Genomic DNA, 25,816 nt, shown 5'->3' on the forward strand with positions numbered 1-25,816 from the left:
TATAATAATGAGTTGACAATATTGAACATTTTACTCAGAGAAATGAAAATTATAAAAGTAAAAATACGCTTGAAATTAAAAACACTGTGTTAATAATAAATAATGCTAGTGATAAACCCATCACGAATTACCGGGATATGGTTTGTGAAAAAATCATTACATTTAAAAATAGCTTAATAGGACTTTCATAGACAAAAATGCTAAAATGTGAAATTTAAAACATAGGACTCAGTGAAGAAATATTTGAACTTTTATTGGCTTAGAACCTTCAAAAGGTAATGACAGACAGCAAAATCATATGCAGAAAAATCAAAGAACACATAAAACAATAATGAGCAAAGCATGCAAAAGCTTGTAAATATTTTAAACACTTTAAAATAGAAAGGAATAAACAAACCGTTCTTTCTCTTTAATTAGAAATCTTTATAAAATATGAAAGCTCCTATTTATTAAAAACTATAAATATAAATACAAACCAGGTGTTTTTCCTAAGGACATTTTGTTTATATTACATTTTATGTTGAAAAATAATTACATGAAGTTCCTTAAAGAAAAAAGTAAGGAGAGCTACATGGAGAAATTGTAAAATCAAGCATTGAAACCCACAGTACTATGTTTGTAAGGAAAATATCAGGTTATAGGAGCATTAATGATGTGATGAAGTCAAACAGTAAAATTTCCAGATATACACCCAATTATATGTGGAGTTATGCATATGATAATGATGGTAAATCATAGGGATAAAATGGACATTTAAAAAGTATTACTTAGAAATCTATAAAGAAAAGTTCAAATTTAGATCATTTCTGACACCATATTTAGAATAAACTCTAAATGATTTATTCATCTGAGGTAAAATGAAACTGACAAATATTAAAGGAAAATGAGGGTAAAGATCTTTTCTAATTGGATACAAGGATGAGATTCTAAATATTGCCAAAAACCAAACAGAGTAAGACAAACAAAGGAACAAAAGACTGACACTTATGAACACATAAAATCAAGAAAACATGGCATAATCTCATTAACAAAATCATAAATCACTGGCAAACTAAGAAAAAAAATGTTTGCACAGTATGTAACTGATGAAGATGATAATATTACTTCATATGATAAAAATTTAAAATGTATGAATCAATAGGGACAAAACCTAAAAATTGAATTAGTAATATATGTAGGCAATTCATAAATGTGCAAATACGGGTTGTGAGCTTTTCAGTTCATGACGTGATATTCAACTCCACACATAGAGAAATGAAAATAAAAATGATTCACAGTTATCACAGCTTACGTGATGCAGCCAACATCTTCATAATTACAAAACCCACTCTTGTTTTAGAGACTACTGAAAAACAGCAAGGATACTGCACTGCTGGTGGGAATTCATAGAATATACATACAGAACAATTTAGCAATAGCTAACAAAATATGCATGCTGATTACTTTTGATTCAGTAATTTAAACATTAGGAATCTACCCTGTACGTTACCTTTAATGTTATGGACATTATGTTTTCTGAAAATATGTTATCTAAATTCATACAGACAATTTCATTCATTGGTATATTTTTAAATTTTTCTAAATTGGAAATAATCTATTAATGGACATGTTAAAGAATTACTAAACCTTTATGCTGGAATCACAATAGTTTAGAAATTTCTAAAATGACAATCGCAAATGGAAAGGAGAGAAAAACCGGTGTATGGTGTCTAGGGATTTCCAAAACCAGAATTGTTCTTTTGGCAGCATATGTGAATCTACAAAAAAGGTGATATTGTAGACATGAACAGAATGGAAACTGTTGAAAAAAGAAAGCCACACAGATATTACCATGGCAAGACCGGGCGAGTCTACAATCTCACCCCACATACTGTTGTAATTGTTGCCAATGAGTAGGCTAAAGGCAAGATATTTGCGAAGAGAATGAATGTGCATATTGAGCATGATAAGCTCTTTGAGAGCTGAGATAACCTCCTGCAACATGTCAAGGAAAATGATCCGGAAAAGAAGGAATCAAAAGGGAAAAGTATCTACATTCAACTGAAACACCAGCCTGCTTGTGCGGAGAAGCACACTTAGTGAGAACCAAGGACAACAAGCCTGAGCTGCTAGAACCTGTTGCCTATGAATCCGTGGCATAAACTGTGGATGTAACTCTGCCGCTCAGCACCTAATTACTGGCTAAGTGTTCTGGGCCCTGCTTAACAATTTTAAGGAAATATCCCAAACCATAACCACGGTTTTCTGAACAGGTGTATGTGCCCTTTCCTCAGAGAAACGAACACTGGGAGTAGATTCTCATGCTCTTACTTAGTTATGTCAGTCTTTCCCCTTCAGTGTTTTTTCCTGCTGAAGGATGTCAGATATTGTGCGGGTGTACACACGAACGTCTGTACACATAAAATATTTATATTGATTTAAAACTCCTACAAATAACCATGAGAAAAGATGTATCAATAAAGGAAGCTGGTGTATGGCATTTTAGTTAAATAAATAAATAAATGATTTAAAACAAAAAAGTAAAAACAGTGAACAAATCAACTATAGCACATGCTCACAAAGCAGGACTATGCAGCTTTAAATAAATTTTTAATTTCCATGAATTGATGTGTTGAGTTTGAATGGATATATTGTTAAGTGAATAAATTGAAAAGGAAACAAGGTACATTTAGCTTGAGGACAGTTGGTCTTTAGTAGGGTTTTTCTACCTTCTACTCTCCCTCTTGATATTAAAATATTTGATATTAAAATATTTGATATTAAAATATTCTTCCTTCTCTCTCCTTCTAACTCATAAACTATGTATCTGTGATTACAAAAGGCAGATGTGTGATAGAATAACCAATATTATACCATTCTCTACCCAATTCTCTGAAATCAAACTATTTAAATTAATTAGGTTGATTAGTGCGTTTTACATATACATCATGATCACATCACAGGAATTGGTGCCTGCTCACAATATATCTTGATTATTTTTCCCCATTACCCTCCCCTCCCTTCAACTCTTTTCCCCCCGCCTTGTCTACCAAAACTTTGTTTCCATTTTTCCTTCTCTTCTTTGTTTTCTCTTCCTTCCTTTGCCTCTTCCCTTTCTCTATTCCCCATCTCGTTTGAGCATTTTGTTCCTATTTTACATTTTGGTCTTTATTTACACTTTCAGTTTCTCTCATCAGAGAAACTATGCAGTATTTACACATGTGCGTCTGTTTTACTTCATTAAGTTATGATTTCAAGGTGCATCCATTTACCTAGGGTTATCCCATGCGTATCTCCCTTTATGACTATTACTCAATTAAATAAAAGAAGCATATCTTCTTTATCCATTCATTGGTTGATGGATATTTGGGCTGTTTCCAAGATTTAACTATTCCAAACTGTCCCACTGTAAACATGAGTATGCATATATCACTGTTGCATGATGTTTTTTATTCCTTAGAGATTTTGCGGGTGTGTCTCCATAGAAAACACTTCTGGAACATAGAATGCAAAATCCCTTAGAAATGATGTTCCTGGATCTGATTTACCCTGAGAATTCTTTGTTTATGTTAGATCTTTTCCCATAAGACAAAGAAGGCATACGTCCTCCACACTGTAAGAATTAGTCCTCATATGGCACTCTACGTCCCACTTAGCAAGGTTTACAGTGCCTCAGAGAAATTAATTGGAGCATATTGTAGAAAAGATGGTGAACATATAAACTTTCCTTATAGTATCCAATAAATCAGTCAAAATAAATTTATGAGCAACAATTAAGTCAGTCATATATTTTAGTGTACAAAGAAATGGTTAGTAAGAAAAATGGGGACACGACTACTCTCTGTTCCCCAGGATGGTGATTCAGGTACTGAAGTTCAAAAAATTTGCCCGTGTCTCTGTATAAAATTTGTTAAACAAAGCTGTTAAACTATGAAATATTATTGTTCTTATTACCTTTTCTATTTTATATGTAGGTGATGCTGAGTGATTACCAAAAAGCTATGATAGTACTTTAAGGCTCAAATATTTTATAATTTTTATGTGACATAATATACAATGAAATTAAATACAGTTGCTTTGATTGCCCCGGATTGATATGATCTCATACTGTGATTTGTGTTGCTTTCCCTTATAGTGCATGCTATATAAGTAGATGATATGGGTGATTGTTCAAGTAGAAAAAATCAGCAGTTGACATGAGGGACTTCTGGCTTAAACATTATTTAATTGTTTTTTATTGCAATGGTTTTGCAATCATTTCAGTAAGGCAGAACATTTTATTGTTTATTGTTTCACAATCATCTGAGGGTGCTAAAGACTCCAGACCTTTCAGTGCTATTCTTTCCAATACTTTATGGTTTTTGCAGCAATGACCAAGTAGGAGATCTCTGAAGATTGTTTCCCATCAAATCATGTTTATGCCACTAGTCTTTGACTTATGCTGCTTTCTTTGCCTTGAATGTCTTTTCTTAAGCCTTTGACTCCTCTCAGGACCCTCCTCAAGACAAAATATCAGCTGTCTCATTCTATAACTGCCTGTGGGTAACACTGGAGAGAACATTCATTTTCTTATAACGTGGTACCTTTTTCAAGAACTACATCCAGAATCATGGAACAAATTCTGTGCCAGAATCGTGGAAAATATTAAGTTCATGAACTGAGTTACTACTGTTATTTGGGCTTTTTATGTATTTATTTTGAATGTGTTCATTTTACAAAATAATTTGAGAGATTAGAAATCTCTCAAATGTAGATCACATGCCCTTACATGGTGCAAATTTAAAGTGGATTTAAATATCTCTTTTGATGATCAAAGAAAAACTCAGAACATTTTCGCATTTGTATCTCTAATTATTTTCAGAATAAACACCTGTAAGTGGCTTCAAGTTAGAACTTGCATGAAAGCGTTTACAGGAACTTTTATAAAACTACATCACTTTCAAATCATGACTTCTGAAAATAGCTTCTTTTAATATGAATCCATCCTCTGAGCCCTAGCATGTAATTTTAGACTTAATTTCACTTATGCCATATGATATATGTAAGGAACTGAGAATAATAATGTATACTGATATATGTATGTATGCATATATATGTAGATGTAGGATTACTGTTAGTATCTTGATTGCCTGATATTTAAATATTATTATTTTGACAAGTCTAATTTTTCTCAATTGCAGGGCTTCCACTCCTGTGAGTATAAAATATATTGCATGTTCTTTCACATTTGTTCACTAAATCTTGCTGATTTAAAATATATTTTAATTTAAACTTAAGGTTATTAGCAAAAGGTATGTATTAGCAATTGAAGAATATTTTATTTTAATAGGTTTCCCTTACAGCTTCCCTGATTATTTGTTTATAAAATTAGTTTCCATAACTTTAATTATTCAACTTTTCCTCAGACTCAGTTAACTAACCATAATTTGTTTGAACTTCCATATCCCCTTTTTCTCTCCTTTCATTTTACATTTCCTTTCCAGAAGATATCTTCATTCCATTTCCCTTTTATTGTGCATTTCTCTCAAGCATCCACAATTTTTCAAAAGCATAACTAAAAGAAAACTATTTCAAAGGAAGTAATAACTTCAATAAGTATATTCAAAGATTAGAGGCTGAAAATCCTCACATGAGAAGCACAAAAATCATTCCCTCTTTTTTACTTGGAAATATTGCAAAATCAATATCTTTAGCAAGGAAAGTAAACTTACCTGTCAGGTATGGTAAACTTTGATTTATTGCATAAAAACGTACAGGTAAAAATATTCTGGCAGTTGACCTGTGCAAGACCTATTTCTTTGATTCTGTATACTAAATACCTCATGAATTATAGATAATTGTGTATGTGTTACTTTCATTTTACCTAACATTGTCTATCATTAATCAGGAAGTTATATAACATCTCAAACCTGTGTATTGTGCAAGATATAAGTGCGTTTCCAAAGTTTATGAGTCTTTTAAGTATTCACATACATAATCAATATCCATTTCACTTATAGGATTATAATCTATAAGAATATAAGAACTAAATCCTAAATATTTTAAGAAACTCTAGCTATACATACTATTTCTATTACTGTCATAATAATCCATACAACACAAACTAGTATTGCCTAATTCTATCTGAAACATCATCACTCTTCTAATTGTGATTCACAAGCACTATAGTCATCGCTGTTATTTTTGTATGGGTGTTTTAAGCATTCAGATATAGTAAGAGACAGAGAAACTACACTAAAGCATCAGTATTTACCCTTGGAGCTTTAACTGATGACCCATGTTTGAAAGTTCTGTGGTTTTATCTTTCATTTCTAGTTATTCACTAAGCACTATTTCAGCCTGATTATAATTACAATCACACTAGGAGATACTCACTATATGATCTTCATGTGCTTTTTTTCTTTTAGAATTTTCCCTGTTTGGAAATTCTATAGTATTACACATATATACCTAAATTTCTAGTTACTACAGTTACTGAGAATGAATCCATTTCCTATAACTACCATGTAACTCAGGTAACAAATTATGTCAGGTACTAAGTAAATGGAGAAATTGGAAAATGTCAAATTTTAGAACAGCTTATTAAGATATAGTATTCGAAAGAGCCATAGATCACTACTAATCAAGTTGGGGAGTTGCATTTCAAATGAATAATAAGCTTCCTGTAAATTAGTAAATGGACTTTTCTCAACTTTGGACAAGCAAAGAATTCCTAGCATCATTTCCAACATGCCTGATGGGGTTGAAGATAAATTCATTATGATGAACTTGGAATTGACTTGAGAAAACATTTGTACATTCTTAACTGTCTTAATATTTAATGTCAATGCATGTAAAGTTATAAACACTTTTACTACTTATGATTTTTTTTTAATCTTCTATAGATTTGACAGGACAAAGAAGAAATGAAGAACCAATCTGGGGAAATAGAGTTCATTTTGCTAGGACTGACAGGGGACCCTGCCCTACAAACTGTGATTTTCCTGCTTCTATTTTTCAATTACATCTTGAGCCTGATGGGGAACTTAATCATCATTGTCCTCACCCTGCTGGATCCCCGCCTCAAGACACCAATGTATTTCTTCCTCCGAAATTTCTCTTTCTTAGAAATCTCCTTCACAACAGTCTGCATTCCACGGTTCTTGATGAGCATTCTCACTGGAAACAAAACCATTTCCTACAATGGTTGTGCAACTCAATTATTCTTTTTCTTCCTGTTAGGAGTTACAGAGTTTTACCTCCTGGCTGCCATGTCTTATGACCGCTACGTTGCCATCTGCAAACCACTGCATTACCCAACCATTATGAACACCAAAGTCTGCTACCAACTCGTGCTCAGCTCCTGGACAACTGGATTACTGGTCATCTTTCCCCCTCTGCTCTTGGGACTCAAGCTGGAATTTTGTGCTTCCAAAGTGATTGATCACTTCCTATGTGATACTTCTCCAATCCTTCAGATCTCATGCACAGATACACATTTCATAGAATTGATGGCTTTTATTTTAGCTGTGATGACGCTTATTATCACATTGTTATTAGTGGTCCTCTCTTACATGTTCATCCTCAAAACCATTCTAACATTCCCATCTGTTCAGCAACGAAGAAAGGCCTTTTCCACTTGTTCCTCTCACATGGTGGTCGTCTCCATTACTTATGGGAGCTGTATCTTTATGTATGTGAAGCCGTCAGCAAAGGAGAGGGTGACGTTAGCTAAAGGAGTAGCTGTGCTCAACACTTCTGTTGCCCCTTTACTCAACCCTTTCATTTACACCCTGAGGAACCAACAGGTGAAAGAAGCTCTCAAGCATGTGCTGCAAAGGTTTAATTTTTCTGAAAACACTGAGAAAACATTTAGAAATACATAATATGCTGTTACATTATGCATGATGAAATTGAATACAATCTTCAATTACATTAGTTTTTGTGTATGCCATTTCTCTGCTTGAGCCTTTATATCATAGTAGATTCATTAAGTCTCTGTGCAACTCTTTGTGTGCATCTTTCTGAGATTTTCCTAACATCTAGAAGAAAATTACTTTTTCAGTATACAACGCCAAATACTCTCTTTACCTAGAAATGCCACCTCTCCTAAAGCATAGCACTGGATGCTTTTATCAAATAAATCGTACTAGATAAATTTAGTTTACTATTTCATTGTATGTGTTAACTGCTTAGCATGGCATCCAGTATTAATTATTTTTGCAATGCTAAAATTATCACAGACAAGCACAGAACATTCTATTCATTTTAAAACATAATTGATATTTTGGTAGAACATAAGTGGAACATGTGGGTAATTTGAAAGATCAAAGTAGCCCTCCCAGAGCAATGATTATTTATGATGAACTTTCAGTAAAAGTACTAGATTTTGGGTACTGTGAGGACAAGAATAATATATACAAAAAGAATGTTCTACAGAAAGTTTTTCCATGTGAATTATAATAATCAATAATAAATTATTCATAAATATAAGCAGCTGTCACTTTGGGTGCAAATAGTTCAAACTTCAGGTTTGATTCTAATTAGGATATTGCTTTCTTTACTCTGAATCTTAGAAGTTATACTAATTACTGAAAAATTCAGTGTATAATTTATAAATGCATTTGAGGAAATTTTGTATACTTAAAATAGCTTGTACTTTAAATTTCCCTAATTCTACTTATATCAATTCACCATATTAATTATGTATGTCTTCCATCCAATAGCAATTTGTTATTTTAACCAATGCATTCGACAGGTATGTACCCTTGTATAACTATACAGCTAGGGAGCATCACACCAAATTTTTGAGTTTGCTTCTACATAGTCATTCCTCTGCTGCCACCCTACCTCTATCTGTCACTGAATCTGAGCATCCACTGAAGTTCTTTTGGTCATTGTAGATCAGTCTTCCCTGTTCAGAAATTTCATATAGAGGAAGCCTCAAAGTTTGAAATTTGTATCCAGTTTCTTTTGCTCAACATATACATTTTCCATAGTTTGTTTCTAATCCTACTATATTTAGTAACATTTCTGATCTTCTTTTGTCATAGCGAGACTGATCTCCCTTATTACAATATTTGAATGTTTTTATTCCCTGAAATCTCTTCATAAGCCTGAATCAATTACTGTCATATGTGTGTAAGTGAGTTCATTAAAATCTCAACCCCTGAAACCATGTAATATTCTACTATGTTCTTTTGAAATCAGCTTTCTTTCAAAGGTGAATTAATTGGGAATGATTGCCCCTTATGTCTTGTGGATTGTAATCCTCAAATCCCATTTCCCAAGAAAAGGCCTTTAGAAATTGCCCCTAGAGGAAAGGAAGAATCATTCCACATGGCCTTGCTACCTTTAGGGGCCAACCTTAGCTGAATCTCAATTCACTCAGTTTACTTGCTTTTGAATGCAGCAGGATGCAAGACTCAGTCTGCTTTTGAAGGCCTGAGGGAGCTAAAATTTGAATGTTGTTGCTGTCAGAATTGAGGAAACTAGGAAACTCTTCATTATTGGTGCCCTGAAGACATTTTTATAGGATATTTTATTAGGAAATGGCAGGTAACTTCAGAAACTTCTAAGAGAATACTGACCATTATTCTTTATAGAAAAGAGGTAGCTCTTAAACATTTAGTTGAACGCTTACTGTTGGGCCTGGGATATAGCTCAGCAGCACAGCATGGTGCTGCCTGGAAGCACAAAATCCTGAATTTGATTCCTGGTTCAAAAAAAAAAAGAAAAAACAAAAAAGAAATAAATAAAGAAAAAAAGTTTACTATGGATGTTACATTTAGTCACCAGCCTGACTACAAAGACATCTGGAGATCTGTAGACTTTCACAACTCTTTGAACTTACAAAATTTGTAAAGTTCCCTTATTCACCAACAGTATTCAGAATTATGCTGAGAAGGAGACATTGGGAAATAACTTTCCAGTGTGTCCTCTGCTCTAATAGAATGTCTAGGAAAAATCATATATAATGCTGACTTAGCAATATAAAATTCAGTGTGGACTCTGCAAATAACCAAATCCAGTGCCTCAGAAGTTGTCAGTCACTTCTATTTTCTTTTATTCAGAGTGATACCAGTATTGGATACAGATGTGAAAGGAAGAGATGCATTTATATCAGTTTGTTCAACTTCCTCTCATTATATAAGACGATTTGAATATCCTGGCCATTACAAATGCTTAAATCTATGAGTGTGTTCATAGTACTTCAGATTCTTTGATAACTTATCTGGAAGTCATGAACAGGGTACATTAGATAATTTCTGGTGAAGAGAAATGATAAAAAGAACGATTACCACACGTAAGAAATATACTATAAAATGACTTAATTTTGGTGAGCTAAATATGTTGAGATTTGAAAATGTTCATCTATATATGTTCCAGGGAGAACAGGATCTCTCCTTTAAATTCTAGGAAAAATTCTTTTCATTCAGCAATTTTGATTTGAGATGAAATCTATTTACACTGTTCATTTACTATCTCAACAAGTGAAGTGTCAATGACCTGTAGTAGTTATGTAAATGTATATAACTGACCCAGACCTGGAGATTAAATGTATATAATTATACTGACTAGAGTGTGAGTTCTTAAAAGTTTCCTAAAGATGATTAAATTAGGATACTAAACTGTGTAATAGAGTATTCAATTATTTAGAGGTCCAGTGATATTTTCCTTTTTAAATGTTTTCTGTTTGCTTTTTAGGTTTAATAACACTGTAGTAGTAAAAAGTCTATTAACCATAAGGAATTTAAGTTTAAATTACTAGAAAGTTAAAAATCCTCTCAAGTCTGTTAGCGCTTTGTTAAACCCATTTGAACTTGACACTCTAGGTAAATGTTCTGTGTTTGCTATTTGGTTTCATAAACATACGGAAGCCTTATTCAAGGTCCTTTGTAAGTCAGTTGTTAATATTTTACCCTTATAAATGAATAATATTGCTCAATAGGAGGACATTTTCATGATCTTAGCAATAACCTTATTTCCTTAAAGGCTGAGTATATAAAAAAGAAGATTTTCAGAAGAAATTGAAAATGGAAGTCAAAGAGTAGGTCACTAGTAACAATATTCTTATCAGTCTGAGAAAATGCTTAGAAGTGTTTAGTGATAATAATAGTAATCATGCTTCCAGCAATAAGTAAAATCCCGAATTTAGACATTAAAAGTGAATTTCATCTGCCAATGAATTCCTTTAGACATCCAAAAAACAAGGCATGGCATATCTGATTCTAAAGACAGCAATCAAAGATATGGAAGTATTTCTTAGAAATATTAAGATTATCATTTTTACCCTATATTTGTAACATGGTAAGCCCATTAATTGTGGGAAATTAGTATATATATGCATTACAGCTAGGTCATTTTTACTGCTACTTTCTCTCCCTTTCTTTCTGTCTCACCTTTTCTGCAGATCTCCTTCACGTCTCCACAAAGTCTATCACTTCCTGTCATCTATCTTACTTTGTTCTTTAAATTATTTGTGTTTGAGTTTTTCATATGGAAGAAACTATATACATTTGATCTTTTGTGTCTGATTTATTTATTTAGCCTCAGTGTCTCAAGCAGCAATCAGTTTCCTACAAATGACTCAAATGTACTTCATTATGATTGAGCAGTATTTTATTGCATACGTGTGCCATATTTTCTTTATGTTTTCACCTGTTGATGGGTATATAGGCTACTTCTAAGATATTATGTAATAAACATGGGTATATCAGTACCATTATAACATGATGTCTTTAACTCTTTTGGGAAGATGCCCAGAATGGTTATGGCTGGGTAAAATGGAATTCCTATGATTTTTTTTTTTGAGGAATCTCCATACTGTATTCCATAGAGGTTGTAGTAGTTTACACCTCCACCAAAAATGTTGAAGTATCCTTTTCCATACAACTTCATCAGCAGCATTAGTTATTTCTCTTTTAGTTCTCATATTAGCCATTCTTTTTGGAATATGATAGTATCTCAGTATGTTGTTGATTTGCATTTCTTGGGTGGGCGAAAATGTTGAACATTTTTTAACATATCCATTGGTTATTTGTACTTCTGTTCTTGAGAAGTGTTTACACATTTCAATTTCCCATCTTGTATATCAGGAGTGTCCTTTTTAAAGTTCCTTATATATTCTTGATATTAGTCCTCTTTCTAAGGCATAACTGGAAATTTTCTCATTCTGTAGCTTGTCTCTTCATTCTGTTAGTCGTTTCCTTTGCTGTGGAGAAACTGTTGATTTTTTGTGTTGATTTGGTATCTTCCTACTTTGCTCAAATTGCTTATTGGTTCTAAGAGACTTTCAGTGAAGTTTATTGGGTCTTTTATGTGAGGATCATGTCATCTGTGAATAAGGTTAATTTGACTTCTTTGCTTCTATATATTCCTTTTCCCTCCAGTGGCATGATTGCCCTGGTTAAATTTCTGAGTACTATATTCAACAGGAGCAATAGAGTAGACACCCTATTCTTATTCCTGATTTCCATGGACATTCTTCTATTTTTCCTTATTTAGTGGGATACTATTAGTGCATTTATCATAGAGTCTTCAATAAGTATAGATAATTCCCTTATATGCCTATTTTCATTAGGGTTTTTACAAAGAAGGATGTTGGATTTTTAGCAAAGGTTTTGTCTGTATCTGTTTGGGTGAAATTATGAGTTTTTTCCATGCTTTTGTTTCTCTGATGTGCTTCCCTTTCTTTGGTATATTACATTTATTCATTTAAGTATATTGGATCATTCTTGAACACTTAGAATAAAGCCACCTTGGTCATGATGCATGACCTTTTTAAAGATTTATTGCTGTTATGCTTTAGATCCAAAATGTTCCACAATAGTACAGTGTGTTTGGCAGCTGATTGGATTGTGGGTTAGTGTTTACACTTTATTAATAAGTGGATTTATTCATTAATGAGTTCGGTCACTGAAAGAGTGATGCTATGAGGTGAGACCAGGTTGGAGGTGGGTCACTGGAATTATGATATGCAAGAGTATATACTTGTTACCAGAACCTCCCTCTCCCTCCCTGTATGTTTGTTTCTCTTTGTCTCTATGCTTTGTGACTACCCGTTTGCAAGACTAGAAAAACCTCTGCCTGCCACGTCATACCCCCACACCAGCAGGAATCCAGCATAATAGCACGGGATTATAGTTGGAAACAGCCATATGTCACAGACTCTTTTCAAGGTTCTGTTCTTGTAAAACACAAAATTAAAAGGTACAAAAGGAGACTAGAGGAAATGGAATCTTTGGTCACCTTGTAGTCACAAGAATCATTAAACACATCTCAAGTTTCAGGAAATCAGCAAAAACTCTTATGTTAAAGCCTTGTTTGTATCATTTCTTTTGTATTATGTATGTATCCAAAATTATAAGCCTGACAAAAATATAAAGAAATGAAGTTCAAAGAGAGAAAGTAACTATTAAAAGCAGCCATGGATAGGATATAGATGCTGGAATTGCTAGGTAGACTATTTGAAATGACCGTTAGGTTAAGAGCTATAATAGTATGAGTTGACAATATTGAACATTTTACTCAGAGAAATGAAAATTATAAAAGGTAAAATATCCTTGAAATTAAAAACACTGTGTTAGTAATAAATAATATCAGTGATAAACCCATCATGAATGATCTGGATATGGTTCATGAAAAAATCGTTCCATTTAAAAATAGGTCAATAGAACCTTCATAGTCTAGAATACTGAAATGTAAAATGTAAAACATAGCATCCAATGAATAAATATTTGAACTTTTACTGGCTTAGAACCTCCTATAATTAATGACAGATAGCAAAAGGAAGATCTAGAAAACTCAAAGAATGCATAACTCAGTAATGAGCAAAGCATGCAAAAGCAAACCAACAAACAAAATCACACAAGGAAGCATATAGTGTTCAAGTTAAATGAAGCCAAAGACAAAGACAGAATACCGAAGAGAGTCAGAAAAAAACCCTTTTGACATATAGAGGAACGTTTTGGGGCTGGGGATTTAGCTCAGTGGCACAGCGCCTGCCTGGCAAGCGTGAGGTTCTGAGTTCAATTCCTGGTACAGGGAAAAACAACAACAACAAACAAAAAACTTAGTATAGAGGAACGTTTTGACATAATACTGGAAATCATGACAGCAAGAATATATAATGTTATATTTAAAAGTTGAAAAAGAAGAGATACCAACCAAGAACTTTATATTCAGTAAAACTATTTTCTAAAGATGAAGGAGAAATCCACATTGTATTGATCAACTTTCTATTGTTAGGACAAAACACCTCACCCCAGAATTTAAAGGAGAAGAGACTTATAATGGGTCATGGTTTCAAGGTTTAGTCCATGGTGGATTGGTTCTGAGATATAAATGTCATGGCCTAAGGATTTGGTCAAGGAAAGTTTCTTAATGTACAGCAGTCAGAAAGCAGAGATAACAGGGACAGAGATCAGGAGGGAATCAGAGACTAGATATGACCTCTAAGTTCACACACTCATGAACTGTCTCCTCTGTCCTGGCCTTCCCTTTTTATAGCCCATTCAGTTTTGAACTGATTTGCATCATTGAAGAGATTAGTCCCTCAAAATCCAAACATCTGTCCATGTGTCCCTTGATTCAGTGAAGTTGACAATAAGGACCAATTGGCACAAGTACTTGCTCAAAGGAACAAACTGAAGGTATCTCCAGTATATAAGCTTTTAATTTGTTTTTAATGTTTCTCAGGGAGAAGAAAAATAATTATGCAAAAAATATTATCTATGTAAATAAATGTATAGCAATGAAAAATACACAAGTTAAGATAAAATTATTATTTGCTTTTTAAAAAATTATATAAAACAGTATCATTTGTTTAAAGAAGTCATAGTAAGAGTGTTTGGCCAGTATTGCATACATATATGTGAAAAGAATGACCTAGCTATGATTTGAATATCTGTTCCATAACTTGTGTTCAAACTTAATTGTCGTTTTGAAGATATTTAAGGGTAGAAACTGTACCAAGTTGTTAAGCCATGATAATATCCCTTGCTGAATGGATGGATGCTTTTATTGAGGTAGTAGGTTAGAAGGGGCTTGGATGTAAAGTGAGCTATCTTTTGCATATGAGGCTCTCACATGCTGTCACCTTCCTGTCCTTGAAAGATTTCTCACCTTATGATGCCAGTCTCCATGTTAGGATTCAGGTAGAAGATCCTCACCAGATAGAATCATTTTGATAGTGGACTAAGAAGTCCACTGCTACAACGATAAGAACTAAATCATTCCTGCATAAATTGACCATTCTCATATTATATTACAGTAGCAGAAATTAGATCAAGAGACAGTAATGTTATAAATGATAGGCCACAAGAATTGTGAAGATTGTGCTTAAATGACCATATGCTACTGATGATATTGCATAGCGTTATTTGAACATGGACTTTGATTAATTTAAATTGTCTAAGGTCTAGGACAAACACTACCACATTTTAATAAAGAAGTATAATTAGAAAAGAGGCAAAATGGGGTCAAATAAGATACAAAAGTGAAACCAAAGATTGTAGAAGAAAGAATCCAAGAACAACATATCGGTGGGACAATTGTCTAATTAGCCTTTCCCTAACTAGGGAAAGCAAATCTTGTGATAGGGAAGAAATTCCCAGGACAGACGGGGTGATACTCCTCTCTCCCTTGAAACAGTGTATCTTTCCAAGCTTTGCCCAGTATGTCAGGTGGAGACTGAGATACATGACCAAGTATAGACCATCTTTTGGGGCCTCTCAGCTATTGTACAAAGTAGGTGACATGTAGACAAGACTATGCAGCTTGGGAAGATGTCTTGGGAGACTGGGTGCCAATGGACTTGAAACTTCTCCTTTGCTCTGCTGCCTATCTTTAAGTAAAGAGCCCATTTCACATAAGTTTTTACATGTGAATATGTTCTTCTTTACAAAACTCCTAGAAGCAAGTAACCAGCACATGGTAGACATAAACAGAATCTCAGGATACAATAGGCATTAATATATAGATTCTGGCTACTTGTGGTTGGCATACTGATGATATTTGCTACTCTCTAACATGTAGCAGAGTTTTTACAAACATGGTAGATATTAATAAATTGGCATAATATTGTAATTCATAACAAATGGGACAGGTCTAAATATAACTTTTAAGAGACAGATTGTCAGAAAGAGATTTTTAAGGAACAGGAAATTATTATACATTGTTGACATTAAATTCATTATATTTTTATTTTTAGAAGTAACTTACAAATATATATTTTAATTGACATAATTTTACCTATTGATGAGATTGAAAATGATATTTCAATACATAAATACAATTTTAATGATATGCTAATCAGATCAGTGTGATTAGCATATCTATTTCTCAAAGAGGTGGTATTACCTTGTTTGGTGTTAATTCTCCTTTACATAAGAAGACATGTAGGTCCAGAGTACAAGGTTGGTGAAACTGATCAAAGTAAAACTAAAATATCTATATCTCACACTATAAAACATGAAAACAAGCACAAATATCAGGCTTAAAAATGGGAATTCATTATGATAAAGGATCGATTATGTCTGAAGGCTTGAGTCCTAAATGTTTACTTAAAAACTGAGCATAAAATATATTGGCCATCATGGTGCAACTGAAATAAAACATTTAAAAATCGACTATTTTAATTTCTCATTCAGCGCCAGAAAGAACACAAAATGATAGAGTCCTTCGAGGGTAATTTGGCAATCTTGTACTGAGCTAAATTAAGTCTTTTTACATAATCCCCAAATCACAATCTTGTATATTTCCCATGTTTTGAAAATTCATGTTCACATAACAAGCACTTAGAGGGAAATGATAAATGGCTTTACTCACAGGTACAAAATAAGAAAGCAATGCAGATGTTCCTCCATGGGTGGAGGGCTAGACATATGCGGTATATCTAAAGAATGTGTAGTATAAAAGAAACAATTGTACAAAGACATATATGTTGAGTGTTAATGTATGTTGATAAATAAAAAGACAGAGTAAAAGATCATATACTACATGATTCTACATATGTCATATTTTGAAGAGACAAATTTATAGAGCAAATGAACAGAACAGTGATTTCCAACTTGAGTAGAGGGAATTATGCAGTTATCATCCTTGTAAATCATTAGTGTCTTGTGTTCAGCTCTGCAAAGCTTTGGAATTAGACAGTTTTTGTCCCACAAGCTGTTCAATGGAGGACTAAGAACTTCCATCTTACTCATTTCTTCCTGACCCTGCACTCATGGAAAGCAGTGCAGCTTAAGAACACAGCTCTCTACAGAAAGAATATGTCATGTTCGTATGGGTTAATGATGAAGAGAAAGGCAGGTAAGGGCTTATGTGAATATCTTATGAATGATGAGGATTCCATCTTGATCATTGCTGGAAATAAGGTATAATTTTTCCCAATAGCAAATAGAGACCAGTCTACTTAGGATGCCGTCTAGCTTATAACTCGGGGAGTTGCCATTGCTTGTTTCCTCAAAATCTCTGGTGTTGAAACTTTAACTCCTCCGTGCGTCACTGGGGACCATTGGGAGGTGATGGATCACTGGGGTGGGGCCATCCTGAAAGAATCAGTGCCTTTGTGTAAGCTCAATGCCTTGTTATTATAGTAGTTTGACCCCTTTCTTTTCTTCCGCTTTCTGTTATGAGTTGAAGTTTCTTCAGTCACTTAACTACTGCAGGCATCTGGTCTTGAACTTCCATGTCTCCTGAAACATTAGCCAAAATAAACATCTTTCCTCTACAAATCAATGAGCTTCAGTTATTGTTATCATATCCAAAAAATAAGATGAACTAAGAGGTTTAAATGATTTTAATTTACTTTTAGTCAGCTTTTATAAAAACATCTTTATCTCTCACCTAACTGACCAAGGGTACGAGAAGGATATGACAGGTAACTCAAACAAACAAAACATGTGAAAATATGGCTGCTGGAATGGGCACTCTGAACATGATTATAGTGAGGTACAGAAAAACCTATCACTAAAGGGAGAATACCTTAGATCTCACAAGGCATGAAGATTATTTGTGACTGCTGACTTTAAGAGCTATCCCAGAAGTCTTCCTCCAGAAGAACACTGCTTATGCAGGTGTCTCAAACTGCTTCAAGAGCCTTAGATTTAACTGACTGTTGGCTATGGCATCCCTCACCAGGTGGCTCTGTGGGACAGGCTACCAGAGATGAAGGGAGCTGCTCCCACACCTGCTTGCGCCCACACTCACGCATCCATACTGCAGACGAAACTCTTTCTGACATCCTCCACACTCTATTCTGAGTCACGCAATGGGCTGACGATTGCATACTGATGATGCATTGAAGAACTAGACACATCAGATCAACCACGTTCAGTTCACAATCCAAGTCAAGTTACTGAATTAGGAGCCCTAGAATAAAACACTCAGTGGGAAAGTGATGCTGGAGGCAATGCTAACCTCTGATCTTAATGCCTAGGTATATCTTCGAGGTTTCCCCTGCAAATACTACCTTGTGTTTGTGATATATGACCAACTTAAAGCTCATGTTTATTTATGTATCATGTTGCCCATTTCAGTGGTGCTGAACTTGTGGCACGTGTGCCCTTGTGGGCTCTTTGTATGACTGACAGCTCTAATTTTCACCATCACTGGCCTATTTGTGTTTATTGTATTTAGCCAAAAGAAAATAAAATATGACAAAATTTAACCATAACTTTTGCTGTTCCTATTTGAAAATGTATATTAATAACATCTGATTGTTGATCTGGAGATTCCTCAGTAAACTAGGACTAGAAGTCGGTTTCAACCCAGCTATTTCTATTTGGGTGTTTTTCTAGAAAAACTAAAAACATCATACCACAGCAATATATGTGCATCCATGTTTATAGCAGCTTAACTTGTAATAGCTAAATTGTGGAAACAATCCAAATGCCCATCAGTTGAGGAATGGATAAATATGGCATAATATTTTTATATAATGGAGTATTACTCAGGTATAAAGAAAGATAAACTCTAAGCTTTTACAGGTAAATGGATACATCACGTACTCATAAGTGAAATAAATCAGCCTGACATGTGTAAACATCATATCATCTTCCCCATGTAAGAACCTGAAAGAATAAATAAATTCTAACAGGTACAATAGATATTGTGAAAGGGAAAGAAACTGCTCCAAAGCAAAGAATGACTGGGATGAGAGAAAAAATATATGTACACATTATAACTAAGGTAATTGTACAACTAATTTCCATTACTTTATTGAAAGGGGCAGTTAATGTTTATTAATCAATCTTACATGCCTATATTTGTTTATCTGAGTAACCATTTGAAAATACCAATATGTAATACAACAAGCATTGTTAATTTTCTATCACCTTGTCTAAAATTCCATATTGCCTTTATTTGTTTTATGGTTTTTTATTTGTCTCTGTGTTTGTTAATATGTTTTGGTTCTTTTAACCTTAAAATGTTTTGTTAGTTTTTTAGTCTTTAAAAGAAACAAAATAAAAAATAAAAATAAATAGATAAACTATTATTCCCTATATTTTAAAATGTATTTCCTATCCTTATTTGTCTCTTTCTCAAAAATACCAAATTCTCTATATTCAGATATTGGAACAAATCTATATTCGTTTTCTAAATTTGGTCATGATTTGAAATTCTTAGTTAAAGATGCTCTCTTTTATTTATTCAGATTTTTAAAATACTCCTATCAGAATATGGATTATTCAAAGCTGAATAGAGTTCTATTGTGATTAAACTATCTGAAATATTCTGGCACTTGTATCACTGATGCTGATCTCATTAAATTAAGTTGCAGCTATGCCATGTACTTTCATTTTTTTCAAGTTTAAGAAAAATTGGTATTAATTCTTTATTGAATGTTTGTAGATTTCAGCTGCAAAGCCATGTTATCTTGGTTTTTCTCAATTGAGGTATTTTAATTACTTCAGCCACTTTATTAATAATTGGTCTGTTCAGTCTTTCAGTTTATTCTTGATTTAGTTTGTTGGATTATGCATTTCTAAGAATTTATGCACTTCATCTTCTTCAAATTTCTTGAAATGAAATTTTATTTTTGAGGAATTGTAATGATTTATTTTCATTTCTGGTAATATTTCAGTATTCTCTTATTTGTTAATACATAAGGTCTGATTTTATTGATTATATATTTTCAAAAATGAACACATGGCTTTGTAAATATTGTACACACTTTAAAATAGAAGGGAAGAAACAAATCATTCTTTCTCTTTAAATAGAAATCTTTATAAAAATATGAAAATTCTTAGTTATTAAAAACTATAAATATAAATACAAACCAACTATATTTCCTAAGTAAATTTTGTTGATATTACATTTAATGTGGAAAAATAATTACATAAAGTTCCCTAAAGAAAAAACGAAGAGAAGCTACAAGGAGAAACTGTAAAATCAAGCATTGAAACCCACAATAATATGTCTGTAAGGAAACTATCAGGTTATAGGAGCATTAATGATCCGATCAAGTCAAACAGTAAAATTTACAGATATACATTAAATTATAAGTGGAATTATGCATATGATAATGATGATAAATCATAGGGATAAAATGGACATTTAAAATAAGTATTACTTAGAAATCAATTAATAATTCAGAGAAAAGTTCAAATTAAAATAATTTCTTATAGGATATATAAAATAAACTCTGAATGGCTTAGGAATCTGAAGGTAAAATGAAACTAACAAATATTAGAAGAAAATATGGGTAAATATGTTTTCTAATTGGATACAGCGAAAGGTTCTAAATCTTGCCAAAAATCCAAACAGACTAAGACAAACACACAAAAGACTGACACTGCTGAGCACGCAAAATCCAGAAAACATGGAAAAAGCTTATTAACAAAATCATAAATCACTATCAAACTAAGAAAAAATATTTGCACCATATTTAACTGATGAAAAGATAATATTTCTTCATATGACAAAAAATTTAAAGTGTATGAATAAGTAGCGGAAAAATCTAAAAATTGAATTAGTAATAGTTGTAGACATTTCATAAATGTGTAAATATATGTTGTGAGCTATTCAGTTCATGACATGATATTCAACTCCACACATAGAAAAATGAAAATAGAAGTGATTCATAATTATCACACCTTACATGATACAGCCAACATCTTCATAATTACAAAACCAACTCTTGTTCTAGAGGTTGTTGAAAAACAGGAAGGATACTACATTGTTGGTGGGAATTTATAGAGTACACATACAGAACAATTTAGCAATAGCTAACAAAATATCTATGAGGTTTACTTTTGATTGAGTAATTTCAACATTAGGAATTTACCCTATATGGAACCTTCAATGTTATGGAATTTATGTTTTATAAAAATATGTTATCAAAATACATATGGACAATTTTACTCGTTGGTTTACCTGTTTAATTTTCTAAGTTGGAAATAATCTATTAATGGACATGTTAAAGAATTATTAAAATTTGTGTAGAAATCACAATGTTTTAGAGATTTCTAGAAGGACGATCACAAAGGGAAAGAGAGGAACCCGGTGTATGTTCTCTAGGGCTTTCACAAAACATAAAATTGTTCTTTTGGCCACATATATGCAAATCTATGAAAAAGGTGATGTTGCACACATGAAGGGAATGGGAACTGTTCCAAAGGGAATGCCGCACAAATGTTACCATGGCGAGACCGGGTGAGTCTACAGTCTCACCCCGGGAAGTGTTGACATTGTTGCCAATGAGGAATTTAAAGGCAAGACATTTGCCAAGAGAATGAATGTGCATACCGAACATATTATGTACTCTAAGATTTCAGATAACTTCCTTAAACATGTCAAGGAAGTGATCTGAAAATAAGGAATCAAAAGGGAAAGGTCTCTACATTCAACTGAAGCACCGGCCTCCCCGTGTGGAGAAGCACACTTCGTGAGAAGCAAGGAGAACGAGCCTGAGCTGCTAGACCCTGTTCCCTATGAATCCGTGGCATAAACCGTGGATGCAGCTCTGCCACTCAGCATCTAATTACTGGCTAACTGTTCTGGGCCCTGCTTAAAAAATTTTAAGGAAAACATCCCAAAGCATAACCACGGGTTTCCTAATTGAAGAGGTGCACGTGCCCTTTCCTCAGAGAAAACACTACTAGGAGCAGATTCTCATGGTCCTACTTAGTTGTGCCAGGTCTTTACCCATCAGTGTTTCTCCTACTGAAAGATGTGAGATATACTGCAGGTGTATACATGAATGTCTGTACACTTATAAAATATTTATACTGATTTAAATCTCCTACAAATAATCATGAGAAAAGATGTATCAATAAAGGAAGCTGGTGTATGGCATTTCAGTTACACAAATAAATCATTTAAAACAAAAAATAAAGTAGAAAGTGTGAACAAATAAACTATAACACACGCTCACAAGGCAGGACTATGCAGCTTAAAAGAAACTTGTAATTTCCATGAATTGATGTTTTGAGTTTGAAGGGATATATTGTTAAGTGGATAAACTGAAAGGAAACAAGGTACTTTTAGCTTGAGGTCAGTTGATCTACAGCAGGGTTTTTCTGCCTTATATTCTTCCTTGTGATATTAAAATATTTCATGTTAAAATAGTCTATATGAAAGAAACGCATCCTCTCTATCCATTCATTAACTGATGCATATTTGAGCTGTTTCCAAGATTTAACTATTCCAGACTGTCCTGCTATAGACATGAGTATGCATATTTCAGTGTAGCATGATGTTTTTCATTCTTTAGAGACTGTGTGTGTGTCTCCATCGAAAACACTTCTGCAACATAGAATGTAAAATCCCTTAGAAATTATATTCCTGGGTCTGCTTTACCCTGAGAATTCTTTGTTTATGTTAGATCTTTTCCCATAAGACAGAGAAGGGTGAATTGATAACTTTCCTAATAGTATCCAATGAATCAGTCAAAATAAGTTAATGAGCAAAATTAAGCCAGTCATATATTTTAGCATACAAAGAAATGGTTAGTAAGAGCAATGGACATGATTACTCTTTGTTCACCAGGATGGTGATTCAGGTATTGAAATACAAAATGTTTGCTCATGTCTGTGTGTGAAATCTGTTAAAGAAAGCTGTTAAACTAGGAAATATTATTGCTTTTATTACATTTTCCATTTTATATATAGGTGATGCTGAGTGATTACCAGAAAGATATGATAGTCATTTAAGGCTCAAACATTACAATTTTTACTTGCTATAATATGCCATAAAATCAAATAAAATTGTTTTAATTGCCCTGTACTCATATGATCTCACACTGTGATTTGTGTTGCTTTCTCTTACAATGTGTTTTATCTGAATAGATGGTATGGGTGATCGTTAAAGCAGAACAAATCAGCAGTTAACATGAGGGACTTCTAGCTTAAGCATTATTTCATTAAGCATGCTTAGCAGTTGTGCAAAGATTTCAGTAAAGTGGAACATTTGATTGTTTATTGTTTCACAATCATCTGAGTGTGCTAAAGATTCCAGACCTTTCAGTGCTACTCTTTCCAATACTTTATGGTTTTAGCAGAAATGACCAAGTAGGAGATCTCTAAAGATTGTTTCCAATTAAATCATGTTTATGCCACTTCTCTTCTTTGACTTATGCTGCTCCATTTGCCTTGTATGTCTTTTCTCAAGTATTTGATTCCTTTCAGGACCCATCAGAAAGACAAAATACTCAGCTGTCTCACTCTATAACTGCCTGTGGGTAACACTGGGGAGAACATTCATTTTCTCATTACAGTAGCACCTTCTTCAAGACCTACACCCAGAATCATGGAACAACTTCTGTGACCAGAACCGTTGAAAGTGTCAAGTTAATGAACTGAGGTACCACTGTTCTTTGGGTCTTTTATGTATTTATTTTGAATGTGTTCATTGTACACATTCAAAAAGTTAAGAGATTAGAAATCTCTCAAATGTAGATCACATGTTCTTACACAGTGCCAGTTTAAAGCAGACTTAATTATTTCTTTTGATGATCAAAGAAAACTTAAGAAGGTTTTCACATTTGTACCACTAATTATTTGAAGAAGAAATGTCTGTAATTTGGCTTCAAGTTAGAACTTCCATGAAAGCTTTTACAGGAACTTTTATAAAACTATCTGACTTTCAAATCATGACTTCTGAAAATAGACTCTTTTAATATGACTCCATTTGCTGAGTGCAAGCCCTAACACGTACTTTTAGGCTTAATTTCACTTATCGCACATAATATAAGCAAGGCACCAAGAATTATAATATAGATAGATATATGTGTAGATGCATATATAAATATATATGTAGATGTAAGATTGTTTTAGATTCTTGATTGCCTGATGTTTAAATATTATGATTTTGACACATCTAATTTGTCTCAATTGTAGTGTTGCCACTATTGTGAGTATAAAATATACTACATGCTCTTTCACTTTTGTTCACTAGATCTTGTTGATTTAAAACATACTTATGTCTTAGTCTCAATTTTAGGCAATTAGCAAAATGTACATATTAGCAATTGAAACATATTTTATTCTAATAGGTTTTCCTTATAGCTTCTCTGGATATCTGTTTATAAAATTAGTTTCCTTAACTTTAAGTTTTCAACTTTTCCTCAAGCTCAGTTAACTAAATATAATTTGTTTGAACATCCATATACCTTTTTTTTTCCTTTCCTTTTACTTTACATTTCTGTTTAAGAAGATATCCTCAATCAATTCTGTATTTCTTTTTATTGTGCATTTCTTCCAATCAACCATAATTTTTTCAAAAGCATAACTAAAAGAAAAATATTTCAAAGCAAGTGATAACTTGAATAAATGTAACAAAGGTGACAGGCTGGGAAACCTCATAGGAGAACCCACAAATCATTCTCTCTTTCTTTCTTGGAAATATTGGGAAATCAATATTATTAGCCAGAAAAGTAAACTTAAGTGTCAGGTATGGTAAACTTTGATTCATTGCATAAAAACATACTTATAAATATATTCTGGCAGTTGACCTGTGCAAGACCCATGTCTTTGATTTTGTATACTAAATACCTCATGAACTATAGATTATTGTATATGTATAGCTTTCATTATACCTAACACTATCATTAATCAGAAAATTGTATACCATCTCAAATCTTGTGTATTGTGCAAGATATAAGTGCATTTCCAAACTTTATGGGTCTTTAAGTATTCACATACATAATATCCATTTCACTTATAGGATTATAATCTATTAGAATATAAGAAGTAAAGCCTAAATATTTTAACAAACTCTAGAAATACATACTATTTATATTACTGTGTAATCAACAGCAAAACATAAATTAGTAGTGCTTAATTCTACCTGAAATATCATGACTCCTCTAATCATGATTCACAAGCATTACAGTCATCACTGTTATTTTTTATAGGTGTTTTCAGCATTCACACATAGGAAGAGACAGAGAAGCTACACTAACTCCATTGCAGGTTTAAGTGGTGACTCATTTTTAAAAGTTCTGTGATTTATCTCTCAGTTTCTCAGTTATTCACTTAGCACCATTTTGATCTGACCATAATTACAATCACACTAGTAGATACTGAATGTTTGATCCTCACGTGCTTCTTTCCTTTAGAATTTCCCCTGTTTGGAAATTTTACAGTATTATACATATATCCTAAATTTCTAGTTAGTACAGTTACTGAGAATGAATCCATTTCCTATAACTACCATGTTACTGAGGTAAGAAATTATGTGAGCTATTAGGTAACTTGTGAAATTGGAAAATGTCAAATTCTTGAACAGCATATTGAGATACAGTACTTGAAAAAGCCATAGATCAATACTATTCAAGTTGAGGAGCTCCATTTCAAATTATTAATAGTGCTGGGGATTTAGCTCAGCGGCACAGCACCTGCCTGGCAAG

General features: G+C 33.1%; 2 protein-coding genes across 2 annotated transcripts in view; both read left to right on the forward strand.

The window, feature by feature from the left end:
- Positions 1–6,884: 6,884 nt before the first annotated feature.
- Positions 6,885–7,844, forward strand: LOC102013694 (olfactory receptor 6C6-like). The gene has a single exon (XM_005397242.2). The coding sequence runs from the start codon at positions 6,885–6,887 to the stop codon at positions 7,842–7,844; it is 960 nt and encodes a 319-aa protein (XP_005397299.2).
- Positions 7,845–21,600: 13,756 nt separating this feature from the next.
- LOC102016982 (olfactory receptor 6C6-like) overlaps positions 21,601–25,816 on the forward strand; it is a 5,527-nt gene continuing 1,311 nt past the window's right edge. The window contains exons 1-2 of the mRNA XM_013520798.1: positions 21,601–21,621; positions 25,447–25,483. Coding sequence (XP_013376252.1) covers positions 21,601–21,621; positions 25,447–25,483 — 58 coding nt within the window. The remainder of the gene's footprint in view (positions 21,622–25,446; positions 25,484–25,816) is intronic.

The sequence above is a fragment of the Chinchilla lanigera genome, unplaced genomic scaffold (assembly GCF_000276665.1).
Source record: "Chinchilla lanigera isolate Chin_1 unplaced genomic scaffold, ChiLan1.0 scaffold00057, whole genome shotgun sequence".
Taxonomy (NCBI): Eukaryota; Metazoa; Chordata; class Mammalia; order Rodentia; family Chinchillidae; genus Chinchilla; species Chinchilla lanigera.